This window comes from Salvia splendens, chromosome 6 (genome assembly GCF_004379255.2).
Source record: "Salvia splendens isolate huo1 chromosome 6, SspV2, whole genome shotgun sequence".
NCBI classification, from domain to species: domain Eukaryota; kingdom Viridiplantae; phylum Streptophyta; class Magnoliopsida; order Lamiales; family Lamiaceae; genus Salvia; species Salvia splendens.
Genome location: NC_056037.1, coordinates 10,422,441 through 10,443,371, shown reverse-complemented (window position 1 = coordinate 10,443,371; position 20,931 = coordinate 10,422,441). Strand labels below are relative to the sequence as shown.

The following is a 20,931-nucleotide window of genomic DNA, read 5'->3' as shown; positions in this document are numbered from 1 at the left end:
TTCACAAAAATAATAGGTGTCAAAGAGGAAGAAGAAAGAGTTTGTGAGAAGTTGAGGTCGGATAATTATGTAATGATTTTTGGTTTGGTTGTCAAGTTTGCCAACGCGAATGAAGAACTATTTTGATGTCCCAATGCACCATTTTAATTTTGTAATGATCTATGTTCATTTTTTTATTTGGATGAATCGTATTACTTTAAAAATGAATAGAATGTATAACTTGAATGCCATGTTTTTAATTCTGTAAAATATACCAGCAACTTGTGTTCATTTGATAAATGGGATGAAATGTATTACTTTAATAGTGAACTGATGCATATATTGGATATCATGTTTGACAATGTGAATGAACTAAGGCCACGGATGAACTATTTTGTTGTCTCACGACACTATTTTAATTTGTAATGATATTTGTTTAATTTTTAATTGGGATGAACTATTTTCCTTTAAAAATGAACTAAATGTATATATTGAATGCCCTATTTTTAATTATGTGAAATATGACAATAGGTTGTGTTCATGTTGCACGTACAACATGACTTCTCCAAAAGCAGCAGAAGCATACTTAGAGAATCGCAAGCAAGGAAAATGAATTATATTGCTTCATTAAAAGGAGATAATTGGTTCATCACTAACATTCATTTAGTTCATTATGTAGTTTCATTGTACGCGAGTTAATCAAACACGTTTAACTAGAAATGGATTATTCATATGAATTATTTCATTTTAATAACGAATATAGTTCATTACGTAAGATAATTACTCCACGAGAATTATTCCACACGATTGGTTAATATTGAACTAAATCGTGTACTTGTTGTGATGATAGGGCATTAGCCTTTAGATGGATGAAGGTCTTGTTGTGATGATTCCGACTCTGAATCAAACAACGATCCAACTGGAGTCTATGTTACTGATATATTATTATTATTCCATGAGATTCGTTTGAAGAGGGCGTGGAAATGGTTAAATCCTCCGTTGATGTTCGTCGAGAATCATCGTGGTGGTGGTTAAATTCTCCATTTTTGTTCTATTAAGGGGTGGGGCTGTTTATATCATCCATTGACGTCACGTCATAGGAGAAACATCTATTTCTATTGGGATGGTTGGATCCTCCATGGAGAACGAGCTATGAAATTGAGAATTACAAGCAGATCATTGTATATCACAACGTAATTGAGAAAATTATTTCTGAAATTGATTTGCATAAGAATACCATAAAGATATTACGCTGGGTGAAAAAAAAAAGATCATGAAGATTGTTTCCATAATTGAGTGGCGTAAATTATGTTAAATTGTTAATATAGTAACTGCAATAACATTGGAATTCCTAATCAACCCTTCTTCCAATTTTATTGAATATAAAAAACGAACTTGGGTATATTAAATATAACCATGAGATTAAAATAATGGGTGGATGAGATTTGGTCTCTGGTTCAGTCCCAAAAATTAATTCGACATTGAATGCAATCCTATATATATATGAACGAACGAGGACATTGTGTTGGTGTGGATGCTGAGGTGTCGAGATCCCATTGGCGGATAATAATCAATATTCCATCACAAGATTGAACATGAACGAACACAAATCAATAGGAAATACCCCAATTTGTGATATAGATAGACATTCACTTGATTACTTATAGAATACAAAGTCCGACACGATTTTTTAAAAATTAATATGACATGGAATGATGAATACCATATTTGAATCTAATAATGCTTACTAGTAGTAAATGATAATTAGAGGTTTCAATTACATCTGCCATATTTGTATATTATCCCTCCTATATAGCCAGCCATTCACCTCAACCTTACAAACTACAGGCAGCTGCAAATGCAGTTAGATTTCAAAACAAACACATTTTCCTAAATCTAAAATGTAGTCAGTCAACCAATGCTCAATCGAGAATCTGACGATCTTAGATTGGCTTGACGTCTTGGGATGCCAATCTCGCAAGCATTCACCCTTGCAGCAAACCGTAGCGAACAAAGTGATTCGCCAACAGATGCAGGATCCGGTGAAACATTCACAAACATCAGAGTCTTCGAATCCCCGCCTAAGCAAGGCTGTATATGATGAGATGAACAACATCAAAAGTTCCAAGTGTTTAATAAATGGCAAAAATGCTTTAAATAATTGTCACGCTGCAAAGCTAAAGAATTACCTGGAGAAGATAAGTGAGCTTGGAGTTCCTAAACGGAACATGCTCCTCTTTCTTGGCCAAGGCAAAAATGACATCACTTAGTGATGATAAACTTTTATTGATGGCCTGATCGATTGTTGATAGCAAAGAGTCAGTCAGATAGTGCAAGAAACTTTTCAAGAATAAGTGAAAGGCAACTCTTGCTTCTGATACCTGAGTTTCTTTAAGACGATCCCCAGTCGATCCACTCTTGGAAAGACGCTCACTACCAGCAAGGTCAATTAGATTCAGCACACCTTGGACTTGCTGATCAGTGCTCTACACCACACAATAATACGTATCAGCAACTTGCAAAAAGGAATAAATGGCAACAATTAGTAATACCTCATTCACACCGACTATTCTTAGGGTAAAGACAAAATGGCTCCTTGAAGACTGTTCATTCATTTGGGTCTTGCCAACAGACCTAAAGAGATAAGTTCAGGATGCAAGTATGACATGATCAATATCTTGGTTAAAAAATTTGCAACCAAAAACAATCATATAGCTTTAAAGTAAATGCTTTTATGCAGTCATATAGCAACCAAAAACAATCATATAGCTTTCAAAAGGAAAAAGGAAGAAAATAGGGAGATAATAAACATGCATTTGTTTTTTACCTGCTCTGTGCTGCCCGTTCTAGGAGATAGGAAACTTCCCTGCTACTACGGACATCAACAATTGTAAGATCAGAGACATAGGTGTTGCCATTTGCATCGTGCTTGATAGTATATTGCTTCGCAGCAGTTTCTACTCGTGATGCATCAAAGGTTGATTTGTTTGCTGATAACAGGTCACGTATTGCTTCATTGTATATTTCAAGCATTGACACCTGACCATGTAAAATTTTTTAGCCAAAATGTATATATATATTCTTTGGAAGACATAAATGAAAAACCACAGTTTCGTCCACACCTGCATCTCATACTTCCACCCTTGGGCTTCAAGCATTTGTTTTGTTTGAAATACTTGCTCTAATGATCGTGGAATTAAACCTTTCTGATCTAGTAATCCTGGATTACCCATCATTGTATACGTCTTACCAGACCCTGTTTGCCCATAGGCAAATATGCAGACCTGATATGAAGCACAATCAAATTAATAAGAGGTTGTGAATGAGCATTTATGTGCAACTTCCATCATTTAGGCAAATGAAGTTTCATGATGTGAGTATAGTTCCTTTTGATGAGTCCAGAGTCCTAATAAAACTATCAAATTATGACATTCAAATCAGTGACTGTTCAAACTTACTAATAAGTTGTTAGAGTTTTCTTATCAGTTCATCAGTGATAACCATAACTCTAGTATTAGGTATCAATAAATTTAAGACCAAATGATTCTTGAGTTCGGTAGAAACAGTATTACCTTATATCCATCAAGTGCACTTTGAACAAGCTGTGATATCTCGACAAAAACATCTTCTTGTGAGTTATCAGGCACGAATACTTTGTCAAAAGTGAAAGAATGCTTTTGCCCTTGCAGGAAAACAAAACATAGAAAATTGAGAGGAGAATATTGATATGAGAACTATTAATATACTAAGAAGTAAGAATATATTACATATTACAAAGATTTAGGAAAATGGGCATACCATTTTGGCTCAAATCAATTCCTCGACCCTGCGCCTCCATTGATGTTGGGAATGAAACAACTTTTACATCATTTCCAACCCCATCATCAGAAAGCAGGGGTCTCACTCTACAAAATACACGAATATTCCCTTTCAACTCCTGCATTAACAAGGATTCTAATTAGACTAGAATATCCGAAAAAATAAATATTTGAAAAAGAAAAAATCTTAAATGTTAAATACCAAAGTAGTTATATAGCATCACATAGTTTTTGTATAAACTAGGTACCAGAATAGTGTTATGCAATTTCTTGCGAACATTTTCTCCCTCGACAATCTTTAAATCTGCATCAGCTAGACGACTTTTCAACTCAAGAATCATTGCCTTGTTCACCTCAAATTCGGATCTTGTTTCCATGGCTGATAGATCAGAAAGCTAGAGAGGAAAAAAGGAAATGGCGGGATTAAACAAAAACATAGGTATTTCTGTTAAATGAAGTTCATTATGAATGTATTATAAAGGTCTTGGTATAGGTTACAAAGCAAGGCCAAATCAACAACCTGCAATTTCTGTTGCGCGGAAGCAAGTTGTTCATGTAATCTTCTTATTTGCTCACTTTGATCCGAGCATGTTGACTGAAAAAAAAATTAATGTATCCAATAAGCAAAAAAATGTCAAGCCTTCACCCAGAAACATCAATTGAAAAGCAAACCTCCAGTTTCACTGTTTTAGTGCTCATAGTCTCCAAATCTGCTGTGTACTTTCCAGTAAAATCCTTGTATTTTGAAACTTCAGATTGTAACCCTTCAACTTGTGCCAACTTTCGATCACGGTCCTCCCTCATTTGTTGCAGATTACCTCTCAAGCGTGAAGCTTCACTGCCTAGTGCTTCTTTCTGCTTGATTGCCTCATCTTGGGATGCCTTTGAAAATCAAGTATGAAATGGGCCGTTTTCAAATAATGTTCGATCAATTGCTATTAATTAGTGTTCTTGTGATTGGCAACCAGAAGATATTTTGAGTAACAGTTCACAAACCAATTGAGCAAGTGATAACAATAAGTTCAATGAAGTAGGATGTGTTACAAGTGCTATCACTATATGCAGTCTCAAGTAAAAAATGTTCTACATGACTATTTGTGCATTTGGCATTCTCATGTGAGGCTACTAAAGGCAACAAACTAAACTAAAAAATGGAATTAGCTCTAAGATGTACAGATGGAAGTAAACCTAGCTTGGAAACCATGCAAAAAATAGCAAAAAATAAAATTATAATAAACACTATTACACTAGTACTAAATTCTTTGAGGGTGGCCAAAAAGGATACTTCAGCAATAAAGCACAACATGTAATAACCTAATGTGACAGACCAACCAATATACATAGGTAAATCACATATCATCTTTTCTAGTGTATGATAGAGGTGGCCATCAAATATCCCTAAAAAACCCATCCACAGACCACATTGTCGTGAAAGTGGCAAAGTATGGTAAACACCAAAAGCCACCCACAGGCTATTATGAACTGCAATGCTTCAGACCAATCTTCCACTACCCTAATACATACATCTAAGAGTAACTGGGCCTTTCCTTAAAGCAATTAAACTCCACTTCTTTATATTAGGAACATGATGAATTTCCTAAGCATTTCATATCAGATGAAAAGAACAGATCTAATGAAAATAAGAACAAGAGCACAATCCCCCCCAAAAAAACCTTACTCGTGACAAATTAAGTTGCTCTTGCAGAGAAGTAAAGTTCCCCCTCAAAATGCTTAGGTTTTCCACAACGGCTGCCTTTTCTTCCTGAACACGTTTGAGCGTAGTATTTGTTGCTTCAAGATCTGATTGAAGCCTAGTATTCCATTGATGCAGACTGGTATTGAACTCTTGTAACCGCCTGTATGTATCATTAAGTGACTGAATCTGCAGAAGGAAGTACACGTGATGACAATTTTTAGTGTTACACAGTTACACTAAGATGAAATCAATTCTGAAATCATACTTCAATTTACAAGCATTAACTACTTACCTTCTGGTTAGCACTAGCATTATCCAATTGACTTCGCCTGAGATCTTCAGAAAGCGAAGCTTGTAATTTCTCTGCGGCCAATCTCAAGTCTCTTTCTCTAGCCAAAGAATCTAATGCTTCCTAGTAGATTCATTTTACAGTTAAGTATGACAATCCAAAAAACAAAACCAATAATAGCTTTATCGTATGTCAAGGCTCGTACCACTCTGTCAACTTCCTCCTTTGCAAACTTTGACTGCAATGCTTCCAAATTTTTCCTCAATTCCATAATAATAGAATTCAATTCATCTTCCTTGGCCTTCATCATCGACTCTGGAAAGAGACAATTATGTAAATTTTGGGACTTCATTTATAAGTTCTGAAGTAAGAACAGAACGATGTTGATGAGACAAAGAACCAACATACCCGTATCATTGCACTTCTTTTCTGCCAATTCCAACAGTTGTCTAATTTTTTCCTGCTCCTCAACATAGTTTGCTTCAAGCTGCAGAAACCATTTGATACATTGCTTAAGTCTTTTGATGAAATCTATCATTTTGTCATTCTTCTCCTGCAACACAAGAGTAACACATCATTATTCAAGCATGAAACTTTGTATAACAGAACTCATTGCCAAGAGTAAAACATATACTACAGTACTACTTAATAACTGAAATCTCCACTGCAACGTACCCTGTAGTTCAAATTTTTCTTCAACTTCTCGTTGAGTAATGCATCGACATCATCTTTTGTGAAATCAATTGCACCACAATCAGAACCAAAATTGCTTGGCGGCCCACTAAGTGGTGGTAGATCTTGTCCCCCATTTACCACTGAAAATGCTTGACGAGTTTGAGTTCGTGTTCCAGTGTTAGGTGCCATTTTTGTGCTTGCAATCCCTCTCCTCTTATCTATGGAAACCTCATCGATACTACTACTTTTTCTCTGCATAAACCATAAGCACCCAACAATAACATTAAACCGAAAAATCGTTTAAGTTATGACTAGAGAAAAACTTAAAATTACAAAAACAAAACCACAACAGCAAGAACAGAACAAAATAATCCCACAAAATTCCTCCCTCAAAAATTGCGAAGAGAGTTACGGAATTTATATAGAAACAAAATATGCAGAAATGTAGAAAATCGAGAAATTAAGCAGCAACAACAACAACAATAAAAGGGGAAAACCTACGAATTTGAAAATTTTAAAAGAGATTTACATTAATGGAAGAGAAACTCACTTTTGAAGGACTGGAAGGAGCCTTGTTCTGGTTCTTGGAAACCATTTGAATGAAGAGCGTATGTAGAGGTTGTGTGTGTGAGAGAGAGAGAGGAGATAGCGAGAGGCGGACGGTTTAATTTGCTGGTGGGACCGTGGTTTATTGCAATGGAAGCTACGGCATGAAATTCATTATTGCTTTGAATTGCAGGGATCAGAATTGAAAAGGTTTAAAACTCAAAAGGAGGAATTGGAATGTCGAACTACAGAATTTTGGCAGTGAAAGTTCTTGATTCGTTTTCTGAAGCTTTAGATTATAAAAATTGGAGGAAAATTTGGGTATTGTCACTGGTTGAGTAATAAACTGGTAAATATGTTGAGATGTCATGTGAAGGTTAACTGAGGAAGAATTGAATGCAGATCCGTGTAGAGAGAGAGAGAAGAGTAAGCGTCATTTGAATAGTGGTATGCTCAGAGATCCGTTGTAAATTTGACTTGACGAAAATACCCATGGGCTCCGAAGCCATAAAATCGAAATTTCGAATTATAAATGTTAAATTTTTACAATCAATACAGTTTTTACCCATTTGTTAATCAAACTGGCTCGGATTTTACTATATCAGTAATATTTTTTTACTTTCAAATGTTATTTTATTAACTTAAGTAAATAAATTTAATTTGTTTTTATAAATAAATAAATTATACTCCCTGCATATTTAATTATGAATGTGAAAAAGAATAAAGTGACTTTTAGAAAAATATTATCTACAATCGGGCCGCAATCATCAGGTTCTCATTTCACAACAAGATCTTATGATTTTGACAGGCTTGATCTTGATCTCAACTCAGACTTTCCTGTCGATCCACAACACATATGGCCAACATCGACCGGGGAAACGGGATCGCGAGACATTATCTTAAATTTATATTTTCACTACTCTATTCAAGAGCGTTACATCATTGTTTTTATATGTATCAATTTCTTATGAAGTATCTTGTAATTTATTTAGACCAATTTAATTAAAATCCTAATAAGTACGGTATGGAGTATATTTTATTATAAGTTGTAGATTACATAATTAAAACGATAAAATGCATAATACAAAATTAAATCACTAGTTGTTGTAGCCCGCTTTTCCCAAATGTATTGGATTAGATCTTTTGTTGGAGTTGCTCGTGGGTAACGGATCGCGAGACATTACGATAGCATAGGTATTTCTGAATTAGTGACAATAATTAGTGTGTGGAGTTAGGTGCATCGGTTGGGCTTGACAAGTCTGGAGATATCTTCGCCAACCCGATTTATAGTAATTTCTTCTTCTTCTTCTTCTTCTTTAATCACGGTGTGCATTATAATATATGCGTACATGCTTAGATATAAAGTTCTGATATCACAACATGTACCCATGATAAACAACCTCTTTATTACAAGGTATGAAAGCAACACAATGTTGCAATATCATTTATATAAGCAAACAAGGTATGAAAGCAACACAATGTTGCAATATCGTTTATATAAGCAAACATGCGACATCGAAATATCACCCGATCGCATTAGCTCATTATCATACTAATCATAAATAGCTTCTTAATGAAGGTGTACTACTATATTTTTAGTAGAATAAATAGTTTGTTCTCCCGATAGTTTAACACAAAAGCAAATTAATTAGGAGTAATTTTATTATATTTTTTATGTATGTGAGTTGAAAGACCATGATTACATCTTCTTCAATCCCCTCTCATGCCAGCTTAATAGAAAGAAAAAAATATGACATAACTTTTAAATTTATATTTATTTGTCTAAAAAAAATAATATTTTCTGATACAAAATCACTTGCATAAAATGAATAATAACACTGGTAGCATATTTACTGAATCGAAGACAATTTCCAAATTGCAAAATCGTATCGTTTCAATGATTTCATCAAGCCTTGCACTTCCCCTTGCTTGAAGAGGGTGACAAGAATTTTCACTTTCGACCTTTTTTTTCACGAGTGGAAACTTGTGACACAAACACAGAATAATTAATTTAATTAATGAATTAATAAGGTAAGAGAGAGTTGTTCATCTATCTATTTGGTTTGTTGATGCTCTTTATTTTCAACTTTATTGAAAAACTGATGGATGGATGCTTCTTCTTTACAAACGCACTTACGCCTCTCAGCTTGTGCATTACTTTCATGGGAATTAAGATATAACTTTCCAACTCACACACTCCACTGCTTATTGATGCTCACTCATTGCCCTTTTCTGGCTAAATGAGTTTCTAATACTTACTTTTTTGGGGGGATTTTCTAACTATATAAAATTAAATCATGTATAATGGAATTCTCACTCATGCAACATCGGAATATTGGAATATATTTAACGAGGGGGTACTATTAATATTAAGTTGATCGATAGTAATTTCATTGATAAACACGGTCCACGGTTGAAATCATGTTGAGGTATATATTTTTATATCAATAATTTTGTTTGTATTTGTAAAAATATTCTATATGTTTAGGTAATTGGATCCAAATATTGACCAATAGTATCCGGTATCCCAAAGAATCTTAATTGTTAGAAAATTTTGCGTGTTTTAAACTCTAATTGTGTATATTGTAAATTAAACTTACCTTTTTCTATCTGACCAACGAATGCATTGTATTCATAATTTATTGTTGTTAGTGATTGCAATAAACCTAACATTATTACACAGTTGGCTAGATGCACAGCTCATTGACTAGAATAAACTGGTTTGCACTTATCGAACTATGTATGATTCAACAACTTTTTAGAGATATCATATCTATATAGAGAGGAATTTTTCTAAAATAAAAATTAATGAGTAATTATTTCTAATTTTTAGATCATACTAAGTGTTAAATGAATTCTTGGTCTTTGTTCAAAGGGCGAAAATTCCAATTTTACAAGTCATACATTTCCACAATGAATTTGTACACGGTAAATTAGTCATTTCTATTTAAAAAATGGATTCTAAACTTAGTATTCACATATTGAAAATATTCATAATTGTGTACCACTATAATTTATTATGAAGAAAGATGGAAAAGGTTGAAACCTAGCTACTTAAAAACAAACATTGAGTTGCCTTTTGGGCCCGTTATTTAAAAGCTTTTTTTTGCCCCGTTTGTTGTGGTGGGCTTACTAACCAAACTTTTAAGAGCCTATTTTATTGTAGTTATTGTTCTGTATGACTGTACATGGGTCAGAATTTGAGTCTAATTCAGGCAATGGCCATGTTTGAGCCTATTTTAAACTCGATTCATGTACTAAGAAAATCAACTTCCAGTGATACCTATGTTAAATTTCGTTGCCCATAAATTGGATGTGGGACATTAAATTTTTATGCTCAAGTTCAAACTTTACTACCTATCGAAATTTAGACTATAACTTCAGAATAACCCAATCCGGCCAACCCAACCTACTAGCATGGGCTTCCATTTTAAAAAAACGTGGGCTTTCGATAATGGATACACTATACTATACTATACTATACAAAAAGACTCAGTATAAACACGAAGTAGCAGCTCACTACAAAGATTATTATCTGTATTCAATATTCATATTCACTTGTAGAGATTTTTCATGAAATAAAAGAGAGAGATAATTTCCTGCAGCAGATGATATGTTAAATTAACTTCCTTTTGGTGCATCAGAATCTGTAGGAAGTTTGGGGATTCTGATCTCTAACAGAGAAGAATCATTGTTGATATAAGCTTCAGTTTTCCTCCAATCTGCATTCTCAGGCAATTCAATCCTCCTAACATACCCATGCTCCCACCACTGGCTGCTTTTCCACTTCCTATTCTTACTCTCCTTTTGTTGCCCACTTATCTCCATAATCTTCCCATTTTCCACTGCAACTTCAACACTGCTATGCCTATTACCTAATCACACAATTCTCTTCAGAATACACACCTATACTAATTTTCACAATAATTAGGGAAAATCGGACTCAAAATTAGGGCAAAAAGTAACAACATGATGGTGAAAATGAGAGGAAACATGGTTTAATGGAAACTGACCAGAGAGATCTGCTTTGAGGATAAAATCAGTATGAGTTTGGCACCAATCGACGCTGCGGTGAGCGGAATTCGGCAGCACCTCGTCGGATTGGAACTCCCATAGAGGAAAGGCGTCTGATGGATCGAAGAATTTACCGAATAGCGAAGGGCTGAAGAGCGATCCTGGTTTGTGCGTAGTTGGGGCTGCGAACACATCTTCTTTCAGCGGTTGGCACCATTTGTGGGGGTTGGGGTCTTCGAATTGGATCTCGATTTGTTTGCTACTCATCTAAGGTCGTGTCTAAATGGGGAAACGATGGAAACTTGGCTACACCTGTGAATTTAGCTGCATTATAAAGCAGAGAATCAATTCCGTGGGAATCTGTCAAAGTTTGTGGCGATCGACATCGAATATTTTGCTTTTCACAAAAAGCATGTTCTAGTTGAAGATGATTAATGCTTGCTCCTTAACAACTGTTCCATTGATTATAACTCTGATTTATATTTTATATTTTTATTAAGTAGCTTGATATTTAATTTTGAATTAGCTTTCTTATTTTTTGACGGTAGACGTATATTTTCTAATATTAATTTTACTTTTTGAGTTGAATAGAATAGGAGTAATTAATTTAATCAAGGGATGAACTCTACCCAACATAAAAGTTAATAATGATAAAATTTTGATGGTTGTATTCTATTGGATTTCATTTTTAACTAATAACTCGTGTTATAAATAATTTTAGTCATATCACGGTCTACTATAAACCATATCCATATGTGTGCATCAGCATAACCGTGTGTAAAAATGCGTATATAAACTTTGTAATAATTTCCTTTTAAAAACATTTGGATAGATATAAAAGAAAGAGGTATTTCCATCACGTATTCAATTCATTTTGAAAGAGTAAATCGATAATCTGGCAATGATTTCATATTCGCGCTAAAAAATGACACAAATACATAAGGAAGGGTGCAGTGCCGAGTCTAAAAACAGCAACAAAATTTCGTGCACCAAAAAAACAAGAAAAACACCAACAAACATTTTGGTCAGATTTCGTCTGACGCCTTTCCACGCACAGGGAAAGCATCTCTTCTTTTCTTCATCAATTCGTAAATGTTAATGTTTCAATAGTTTCCTTTTCATTATTCTGGGCCTATTTAATCGCCCTGTTTCTTGGAGTTTTTCCTTTTGCTTCAGGCAAACTTGAGCATTTGCTCGGAAATTACCACATTTTGTGCAAGTCAGAATCAAGATTGTTGATAATTTCGGTTCTGGGCAGCCTAGATTCTTGGTGAAAAGGATTAAAATTTCGTTCTTGATCGAAATGTGGTTAATCGCAGATCTGAAATTGGTGTAATGCAATGAGAAGCATTTTGCAGAAGAGGGAATATGAGGTTTCAAATGATAATTATAAGAGGAGGTTTTATATATATGGCGTTTGTGTTTGTGCTTGTGCTTGTGCTTTCGATTACATCGGCGATGGGTGTGGAGAGCAAGGACCAAGAAACCTTACTTTCATCTTTGATGGACGCAGGGGAGATCAATCAAGAGATGGTACTCACCTCTAATTTAACTCTCTCGTTTATCAAATGATCCTCATCCAAAGGACTTTCTTGCTGCAGGCTGAATCACTACGGAGTGACTGCAAGAACGAGCTATCAAATGGGAAGAAAACCTTGCAGGATATTGAGTTATGTTTCACAAAGGAGAGGTCGTTTCGTCGTGAGGAGCTTTATGGTGGGTCGTCCAGAGTAAAGACGCTGGATGCTCGCAATGTCATGTGCCCTCAGGTTAAGAAAATCCTTGCAGATTGTATACGGGATAAAAACCTAGTGCTTCCTGTCACAGGAGAGAAGAAGGATTTGAAAACTTTACCATCTTCTCCCAGACGGCGTGAGTTAGCTGAGAAATCCAGTGAATCAGCCGATCCAGTCCCAACCATCATGCTTGCTGTCGGTGTCACTGCGTCCCTGACCTTTATTGTTTCTATTCTGCTGTTTTATTTCTGCTGCGGGGGTAGCTTTGCAGCTGGTCGAACCGATGAGAGAGCTCTCCTCAGCTTAGCCTTAAGCGACACATCTATTGGTATATAATGCTTTTTCTTGTCATAACTCATCTTTACGCTTCCCTTCTCAGCCATCTTTATTTCCTCAATGCTTTAGCCTCCTCGGGGAAGTCATTGACATTAGGAACATCATCAAATGAAGAAAAGCTCGATAGTCAGTCTTTCAGCAGCAGCTTGGGGAATACCAAAAGTAGCGGGACCTTACACTTAGAATCGCGGTCTTTGGGCGATCTGAACCATAGTAGTAGCAGCGGAAACTTATCTTTGGAGTTGGACGAAGCATGTTCTCTGAATGATGCACTTACTCAGAGTAACTCAATCACTCTGAGCAGCTCCAAAAAAGAGAATCTGCTTGGAATCTCTGCAGACGATGCTGCTCAGGCATCGCCTGGAGAGACGGGGACACCTGCATTTCCACCTCTTAAGCCGCCTCCTGGAAGAATAACCCCTGTCAACCCTCCTCCTCCAGTTAGCTCGGCTCCTCCCCAGCCGCCAACTGCAGCTCTCAGTACACCGAGTCCACTAGCTCCAATGGCTCCAGCACCCCCACCTCCCATGAATGCTCCTGGGGCACCCCCACCTCCTAGAGCTCCCGGTGGTCCACGTCCTCCAGGACCTCCACCACCACCTGGCCCCAGGGGGGGTGGTGGACCCCCACCGCCTCCAGGTGTTGGAGGTGCTCCACGGCCTCCTGGCGTGAGGCCTCCTAGGGGTGCACAACATGCACCGAGCTCCTCCACGGGAAATATTGATGTCAATGGTTCTATGATGAAGCTGAAACCTTTCTTCTGGGACAAGGTGAATACCAGTGCTGATGATTCAATGGTTTGGAATCAGCTCAAAGGCGGATCCTTCCAGTAAGTTTTGTTTTTCAGCCATTTAAATGCTTGTTTAAGTACTTTTCCGTGAACTTGTCGTTTGACATATAATGACGTCTCAACAGGTTCAATGAAGAGATGATCGAAACCCTATTTGGATATGCCCCAGCTAGTAATAACAAGCTTCCGACAAAGAAAGATGCTTCCCAAGAGGCTCCTAAGTTCATTCAAATAGTTGATGCCAAGAAGGCACAGAATCTGTCGATTATGCTTAAGGCATTATGCGTGACTACAGATGAAGTCCGTGATGCACTCGAAGAAGGTTGTTTTGCCTCCCCTTGTCTCTGTTAATTTGCAAAATGGCATTTCAATGAGAGGTAGCAATTACAAAATGGGAATCTCTAAATGAAAGATATAAAGAGTAATAAATGGAAAAAAAGATTATTATGTAGGTACCGAGCTTGTGATAAACTATCTAGAGATTGTTATTCCTCATTGATCTCCTTGTTTCGAATTATGTAGGTAACGAGCTTCCTGCAGAACTTATTCTGACATTGTTAAAGATGGCGCCTACTTCTGAAGAAGAACTAAAACTGCGACTCTTCACGGGTGACTTGACCCTGTTAGGTCCTGCAGAACGCTTTCTAAAGGTCATAGTTGATATTCCATACGCGTATAAGAGGCTAGAATGTCTTTCTTTCATGGGCGTCCTTGAGGAGGAGTCGGCCACACTAAAAGATTCTTTTAAGGTTTTGGAGGTAAGCTACTGATATATTGTTGCTCGTCATCTATGGACGTTGAAATTACGGGATCAATATATTTTCTCGTATTATGTAAGCTAGTGAGCAATAACCAGGGAAGACTGAATGATGATTTTCGACTCCATTGGTAAAAACTGGTCTTTTAGTTAGGTTGATGAACTCATAAATATAAAGGCACACTTCTATTCACCCGCCTAACTAAATCCTAATTGTGATTAATAAACTCTAACTAGGGATTAAGAAAGCCTAATTCAGATGAATACACTATAATCAGTTAAGTGTCCAAAATTGTATGATTTCTCCACATTTTGCAGGCTGCATGCACTGAACTGCATAAAAACAGATTGTTTCTCAAACTTCTTGAAGCAGTTCTGAAAACTGGTAATCGCATGAACAGTGGCACGTTTCGTGGTGGTGCACAAGCATTTAAGCTCGACACGCTTCTAAAGTTATCGGATGTGAAAGGATTAGACGGAAAAACCACGTTGCTGCACTTTGTCGTTCAAGAAATAATCCGAGGGGAAGGCATAAGAGCTGCTCGAGCACAACACGAGATGCGAAGCATGTCCAGCGTTGTGTCTGAAGATCTTGACAACGGTCCTATCCTAGATACAGATGATAATTTAAGGAGCCTCGGTCTTCAGGCCGTCTCGCGTCTTGGAAATGATCTCGAGGTTGTGAAAAGAGCTGCAGTTTTAGAAATTGATAACTTAACTGGGACAGTGGGAAGGCTCGGTTATGCACTTGTGAAAGCGCGGGATTTCCTCAACACAGAGATGAAGACGATAGAGGGAGAAGACAGGGGGTTTGAAGCCACATTGAGGAGTTTTGTGGAGAATTCTGAGGCTAATGTCAGGTGGTTGCTAGAGGAAGAGAAACGAATAACCACGCTCATCAAGAGCACTGCGGATTACTTTCATGGATCTTCAGGTAGGGTTGATGAAGGATTGCGATTATTCTCAGTCGTTCGCGATTTCCTTGTGATACTAGATAAGGTATGCCTTGAAGTTAAAACCACACCAGCAAAGCCAAAGGAGCAAAAGCCGAAAGAGGTGAAGCCTAAAGAAGAGGAAAAGCCTAAAGATGAGAAGCCTAATACATCGGCTCTGAAAGAGGATACAGTTGCTGCGCCTCCGGTTCAGCTCCCCCCAGCGGCCGTAGCTAGTGGAGGTGCGGCTAGCCCGGATAGCTCAGATGATTCAGATGAGTCAGACAATTCAAGTTCAGAGGAGGATACATCAACTACCAAAGATGATCCAGTTGTCACCTCAAAAATCAACACCTCCAGTCCCAGTCGTACCTAATACGCATCCTGATAGTTCAGAGGATTCGAGTTCTAAAGAAGAGGATACGGCAAACACATCAACTACAAAAGAAGAGAGCCTTACTAGTGCATCAACTGTGAAGGAGGGTCTTCCGGATAGTTGAGACGAAACGACGAGGACAAGGGCTGATGTTACTTAAATCAGAAAAAAAAAAGAAGCAAGTGTAAGGAAGCCATGCAACCTCTTCACTGGTATACAAGTTGATGTCTAAGAGAAAGTGGTAGCATATCTTCTTTGATTAGGGTGATAATTGGGCATTGATGATTTTGGAATGTGTAGGAAAACTTTGTATTATCTTCCCACTTGGGTTTGTATAATCTTGTAGCTTTATGTTGTTTCTTGCAGGGCTTCCATTAGATTACTAGAAATAGATAGCTCTTTTGTTAATGTACAGATATGATTCAAATTTCAAATCATCGCTGCCGTGTGACGTACCTTGTTTTATGTATTCCATTATTCTCTTTTCTTCTTAGCATGTGAAAGTGATTTTGTGCATTCATTCCAATTAATCATATGGAAACTTTAAAGTTTCATAAGCTTGAATTCCACAATGTAACTTCTAAACGCCAAATGTAATAAAATTGAGCATTTTAGCAAGAATTTGAGACCTAGTTATATCCCACTACCACAAAACCTACATATGACCCAAATAAAATCTAGCTAACAACTCAACAGAAAATTCTTCCAGTTGCCTCCCTAATCTCTAAAGGGGATGAAAAAGAAGAGAGTAAAAGAAAACCTGCCAAAAAAACTTAGATGCAAAATCTTCGAAGACAACACGTGACTAGGCAGCAGACTACACGTATATGTTTTTTCCAGGTAAATTAGTTGAATAATCATCTTAAACTGCTTCTTATGCAACTCCTAAGCTTAACCTTTTGCAATTTATATAGTTGATCAGTAGCACCTTCCTCCATGATACCAACAAATGAGAATGCAAGAGTTCCATAAATTACTGAAAGAGATATGGCTATGCACATCCAACAAAATTTTATCATATCAGGATTTGAGAAGTAGCAAAAGTGTGCCCTTTGAATGTAAGTCAGAGAATAAATGGAGTCCAAATCATAGATCCTAGATTGTTACATTGCTGGGATATATCGAATGGATTTACAGAACCTGGTCTCCTAAGAGGCAGCAGCTAATTCTGTTGCTTTCTCTTTTTCTTTAGCCACTCTCTTCCAGTTCTCTGCACTGTCAATGATTTCTCCAGTCTTTATTAGGTAACGAACACGTTTACCGTTATCCAAGGTTTTATGACCAACCCTGCTCACCACCTCCTTCTCTTTCGAATAAAGCATAACATTTGAGCTGTGAATAGGGGCTTCAATCTGAATATAGATAAAACATCAAACATGTTAATAAGTGCAATGACTTCACTCAGCCTTCACTCCCAAGCTCCACGTTGGGAAGAGAAATAACCTTGATTATCTGCCCAGGTTCATCCTCTCCCTTGCTCTTAACATGCTTTGTTTTCAAGTTAATATCTTTAATCACAATGCTGCTGTTATGCGTGATAATTTTGCTAACCTCGCCGACTTTACCTTTGTCCTTTCCAGATATGACTTTTACAGTATCTCCGAGTTTAACGTGCATTTTATGTAGCACCGGTAAACTGTTCGGTTTGCACTCTTTCCTCTCCCATCGTTTAAGCTGTTGGTGAGATATCAATTTAGTTAGTAAGGAGCTTCGGTTGCAACTTTGAAGATAAAATTCAGAAATGTGGAATGTTCAGAGATGTATTACACAGCAAAACTGTTGAAATAGCAGGCATAGTAGAAGTGCAACTGTTTAAATGCAGGAAGCAGTCAAGCAAATAGCAAAGAACCAAAAGGTAATTCTTAAAAATAATCAAGACATACTTTAATAGAACGAATGAAATACTTCTTTAAAGGAGAACTACTGGAAGCAAGAATTGTTCCTGTCCATTCCTAGACTACCTATAAAAAAGAAGCTTCATCGGTCTATACTAAATATGCATGTCATGCATGGGGAGACTATGATAAACTTATCTAACAATGTAGCTCAAGAGGAAACGGATAGATATTTTTGTTTGATTTTGAATTCAGGAAGCATAACAAAAATTAAATAAGCAGGTGCAGATAAGCCAGATATGTTTTTCTCCTACTAAGAGCAAATGATGTGTAAAATGATCAAACTCAACCAACCTTGGCGACAATTGAAATCGGCTGCTCTGTTAACTTAACCTGCACACAGAAGCACGAGTTATTGCAATAAACCAAAGATGCATATTGTTTCAACTTTCAAGGCTTCTAATGTCGCGGGAAACCTCACACGTTGCACCAAAAACAACTCCACTAGTTCAGAAAGCATGCTTCATATATGTGCATTGGAATCTTAGCCTACTGAGTTTGCCTATGCAACGAAGAAACCTCAGAATTTTTATGTCTACCCAGTACAAGCAGCCTAATGCGTTAAAAGAAGCATACTGAAGTGTAATCAGTCACTTCACCTTCTACAACATTCCACTACTTTTTTACTGCAATGATGGCATCACTCAAATTTCAATTGCTCATAAACACTAGAGTTATTTATCATATGCGAAAATAAGCCATTTCACAATGGGGATAAACACATCATGACTTCAAATATGTCAACCAGGGTTTCGACACACGAAATAGCACAGCGTAATTATAACTCCGTGTTCTGTTAAACCTCCTCTCGCTGTAGCATATTAAATTTGGAATTTCAAGTAATTTATGTGATGATTTCACGAAGATAATTGTTGGTTAAAAAAACATACAAGAGGCAGGTGGAGGGAGGGAACGACGCTTTTTCCAAGGAAGGAACTGGTTCCGAGATTGAGCGAGGTAAATGAGCTCTGAAGAGCGGCCATTGTTGGATTTCTCTGACGAGGCGGAGTGACTTGAGAGAGAGGTAGATGGCAACCAGATAACGTTCCAGAATCGCCTTTCTATCCAGTCCTCTGCAGCCCGGTTTCTACAGTTAAAAACTAGTCTTCAAGAGTCGTGCTATGTCCTAAATATAGATGATAAATGTAAATTAAAGTCGCATTGCTTAAACATTTTATTGAGATACATTTGTTTCAACAAGTTGGTCACATCTGCATACTACATTAAAAATTAATAAGTGAATCTTATTTTATGGGAAAAAAAGTTATTTCCAGTATAACCTCTCCACTTAAAGTAAAAAATTTAAACTACACTAAATATCAAAAATGTATTTATTCAAATCAATTTCAGTTAATTATGCTCAATTCTAATAAAAAAAAGTAATGGTGGATCACATTTTATAAAAAGAAAATTTATTTCAAATAATATTTCTTGCACTTTCTCGTTTCTAGTTTCTACACCTCTTTCAGTTTCACTAATTCTCAACATATTTTAATTACTAATCTTGTTTCTTTTCAAAAGTTATCTCCTCATAATTTTGTTAGCTGCTATATCAATAATATATATATATATATATAGGCAGATTAATTTTTATGTATTGTATACTAAAAAACATCATATTAGCAACATTACTCCATATATTAGTATTTTTTATCATGAAATAAGTACAAATACATAACAGGAATATTAAAATCAAAATCAAAATATCATAAAAAGAAAATAATATTGGAAAAACTTAAAGTAACAAGAAAGAAAATAGTAGTACAGAAAAGTAAGAAAATATTTAATATTCAAAATTTTAAGGGTTCATAATTTATTTATAATAAATATAGTTTCTACATATAATATGCTTGTATCAAACGATCATGTTTGAGTTCTAGAAAAAACATAATATCAAGATAATAAAATTGATTGAAATGTGATCCACCATTACTTTTTTATTTGAATTGAGCATAATTAACTGAAATTGATTTGAATAAATACGTTTTTGATATTTAGTGTAGTTTAAATTTCTTTACTTAGGAGAGGTTATACTGGAAATAACTTTTTTTCCATAAAATAAGATTCACTTGTCAATTTTTTAATGGTGTATTATGAAATATAGTTAGTATACAATGCATGAGGTGATCCCTTTCGTTTTTCACATCAATGCCATATATTTTTTTTAATATTATGACTTAAAAACAAATAATACTACCTGTACTAAATTTAAGAGCATCCACATCCATGTTCTTGTGTGCCCGGACTGACATTTATTAATTTTTTTACTCTCTGCTCTTCTGCAAGAGCACAACACCCACTTCCAGGGACGGAACTAGAAATTGAAATTAGCCGGTGCTCAAAACTAATGACAAATACGGCAAAACACATGATGCTCTTGAATCTCTGGTAGCAACTAGCATTATCTAATAGTACCAGTGGTCCGTAATGGTGTATCTAGGATTTTAGATTTGAATCCAAAGAAAATATTGATATAAACACATTTAGTGATATCTTGATATCATAAGAGTCGCAAATTAAGTTGTTATAATATTAGTACTTCATCCATTCGAGATTACTTATCCCACTTTGGTTCATTTCAAATATTTAAAATGGAAAAAAAATGTTAGTGAATGTGTATAATTATGTAGAGTATTAATTTTATGATAAAATAGGAGTGAAATGTGATGCATATTTATCAAAATTAGTAAAAGATAAATGAATACGTGTTAGTAGAAAGACAAAAAAAATGAAATATGAGACGAATAATTATGGAAAAATTTTTTATTGAAATAAATAAATTGATTAATACAATATACTCCTTCCGTCCCTGAAAATTTGTCACATATTTCCTTTTTCGTCCATCCCTAAAAATTTGTCACCTTTCATTTTTACCATTTTTGACAGTGGACCCTACATTCCACTAACTCATTCTCACTCACATTTTATTATAAAACTAATATATAAAAGTAAGACCCACATGCCACTAACTTTTCAACCCACTTTCTATTACATTTTTTAAAACCCGTGCCGGGTCAAATGATGCCAAATTTTAAGGGACGGAGGGAGTATTATTATACAAATAAAATAATAAAACTTTAAATAGTACTATT

General features: G+C 35.9%; 4 protein-coding genes across 5 annotated transcripts; 1 reads left to right on the top strand and 3 right to left on the bottom strand.

Moving 5' to 3' along the window:
* Positions 1–1,704: 1,704 nt before the first annotated feature.
* LOC121809745 (kinesin-like protein KIN-14N) lies at positions 1,705–7,412 on the bottom strand. Of its 2 annotated transcripts, none has more exons than XM_042210519.1 (17): positions 7,008–7,411; positions 6,458–6,709; positions 6,191–6,335; positions 5,988–6,097; positions 5,786–5,905; positions 5,476–5,679; positions 4,470–4,679; positions 4,318–4,392; positions 4,046–4,192; positions 3,778–3,916; positions 3,552–3,661; positions 3,102–3,263; positions 2,807–3,018; positions 2,532–2,613; positions 2,361–2,465; positions 2,169–2,273; positions 1,705–2,070 (listed from the first exon to the last, which is right to left on the bottom strand). In XM_042210519.1, the coding sequence occupies exons 1-17, from the start codon at positions 7,050–7,052 to the stop codon at positions 1,891–1,893; spliced, it is 2,403 nt and encodes an 800-aa protein (XP_042066453.1). In that variant the 5' UTR covers positions 7,053–7,411; the 3' UTR covers positions 1,705–1,890. The 2 variants fall into 2 exon arrangements, with proteins under 2 accessions (XP_042066453.1, XP_042066454.1); XM_042210520.1 differs by having other exon boundaries at positions 1,907–2,060; positions 7,008–7,412.
* Positions 7,413–10,501: 3,089 nt separating this feature from the next.
* On the bottom strand, positions 10,502–11,445 carry LOC121806667 (21.7 kDa class VI heat shock protein-like). Its single transcript, XM_042206785.1, has 2 exons — positions 11,017–11,445; positions 10,502–10,878 (listed from the first exon to the last, which is right to left on the bottom strand). Exons 1-2 carry the CDS (start codon positions 11,282–11,284, stop codon positions 10,625–10,627), a joined length of 522 nt encoding a protein of 173 aa, XP_042062719.1. The 5' UTR covers positions 11,285–11,445; the 3' UTR covers positions 10,502–10,624.
* A 473-nt stretch (positions 11,446–11,918) lies between these two features.
* On the top strand, positions 11,919–16,585 carry LOC121806747 (formin-like protein 5). Its single transcript, XM_042206880.1, has 6 exons — positions 11,919–12,550; positions 12,619–13,081; positions 13,159–13,918; positions 14,005–14,201; positions 14,402–14,637; positions 14,955–16,585. The coding sequence occupies exons 1-6, from the start codon at positions 12,386–12,388 to the stop codon at positions 15,942–15,944; spliced, it is 2,811 nt and encodes a 936-aa protein (XP_042062814.1). The 5' UTR covers positions 11,919–12,385; the 3' UTR covers positions 15,945–16,585.
* A 351-nt stretch (positions 16,586–16,936) lies between these two features.
* On the bottom strand, positions 16,937–18,939 carry LOC121806748 (50S ribosomal protein L24, chloroplastic-like). Its single transcript, XM_042206882.1, has 4 exons — positions 18,730–18,939; positions 18,134–18,172; positions 17,388–17,618; positions 16,937–17,296 (listed from the first exon to the last, which is right to left on the bottom strand). Exons 1-4 carry the CDS (start codon positions 18,820–18,822, stop codon positions 17,093–17,095), a joined length of 567 nt encoding a protein of 188 aa, XP_042062816.1. The 5' UTR covers positions 18,823–18,939; the 3' UTR covers positions 16,937–17,092.
* Between the last annotated feature and the right edge of the window lie 1,992 nt (positions 18,940–20,931).

Bases quoted from the DNA above. Each gene is read 5' to 3' on its own strand.
- LOC121809745 (XM_042210519.1), bottom strand. From the start codon at position 7,052: ATGGTTTCCAAGAACCAGAACAAGGCTCCTTCCAGTCCTTCAAAA. The intron at 4,193-4,317 runs GTTGTTGATTTG...TTTCCTCTCTAG, and splicing joins CCGCGCAACAGAAATTGCAG to CTTTCTGATCTATCAGCCAT. The intron at 3,917-4,045 runs GTACCTAGTTTA...TTGTTAATGCAG, and splicing joins AATTGCATAACACTATTCTG to GAGTTGAAAGGGAATATTCG.
- LOC121806667 (XM_042206785.1), bottom strand. From the start codon at position 11,284: ATGAGTAGCAAACAAATCGAGATCCAATTCGAAGACCCCAACCCCCAC. The intron at 10,879-11,016 runs GTCAGTTTCCAT...TTGTGTGATTAG, and splicing joins CCTCAAAGCAGATCTCTCTG to GTAATAGGCATAGCAGTGTT.
- LOC121806747 (XM_042206880.1), top strand. From the start codon at position 12,386: ATGAGGTTTCAAATGATAATTATAAGAGGAGGTTTTATATATATGGCG. The intron at 13,919-14,004 runs GTAAGTTTTGTT...ACGTCTCAACAG, and splicing joins CTCAAAGGCGGATCCTTCCA to GTTCAATGAAGAGATGATCG. The intron at 14,638-14,954 runs GTAAGCTACTGA...CACATTTTGCAG, and splicing joins ATTCTTTTAAGGTTTTGGAG to GCTGCATGCACTGAACTGCA.
- LOC121806748 (XM_042206882.1), bottom strand. From the start codon at position 18,822: ATGGCCGCTCTTCAGAGCTCATTTACCTCGCTCAATCTCGGAACCAGT. The intron at 18,173-18,729 runs GTATGTTTTTTT...TTCTGTGTGCAG, and splicing joins CCTCCCTCCACCTGCCTCTT to GTTAAGTTAACAGAGCAGCC. The intron at 17,619-18,133 runs GTTGGTTGAGTT...TCTCACCAACAG, and splicing joins CGATTTCAATTGTCGCCAAG to CTTAAACGATGGGAGAGGAA.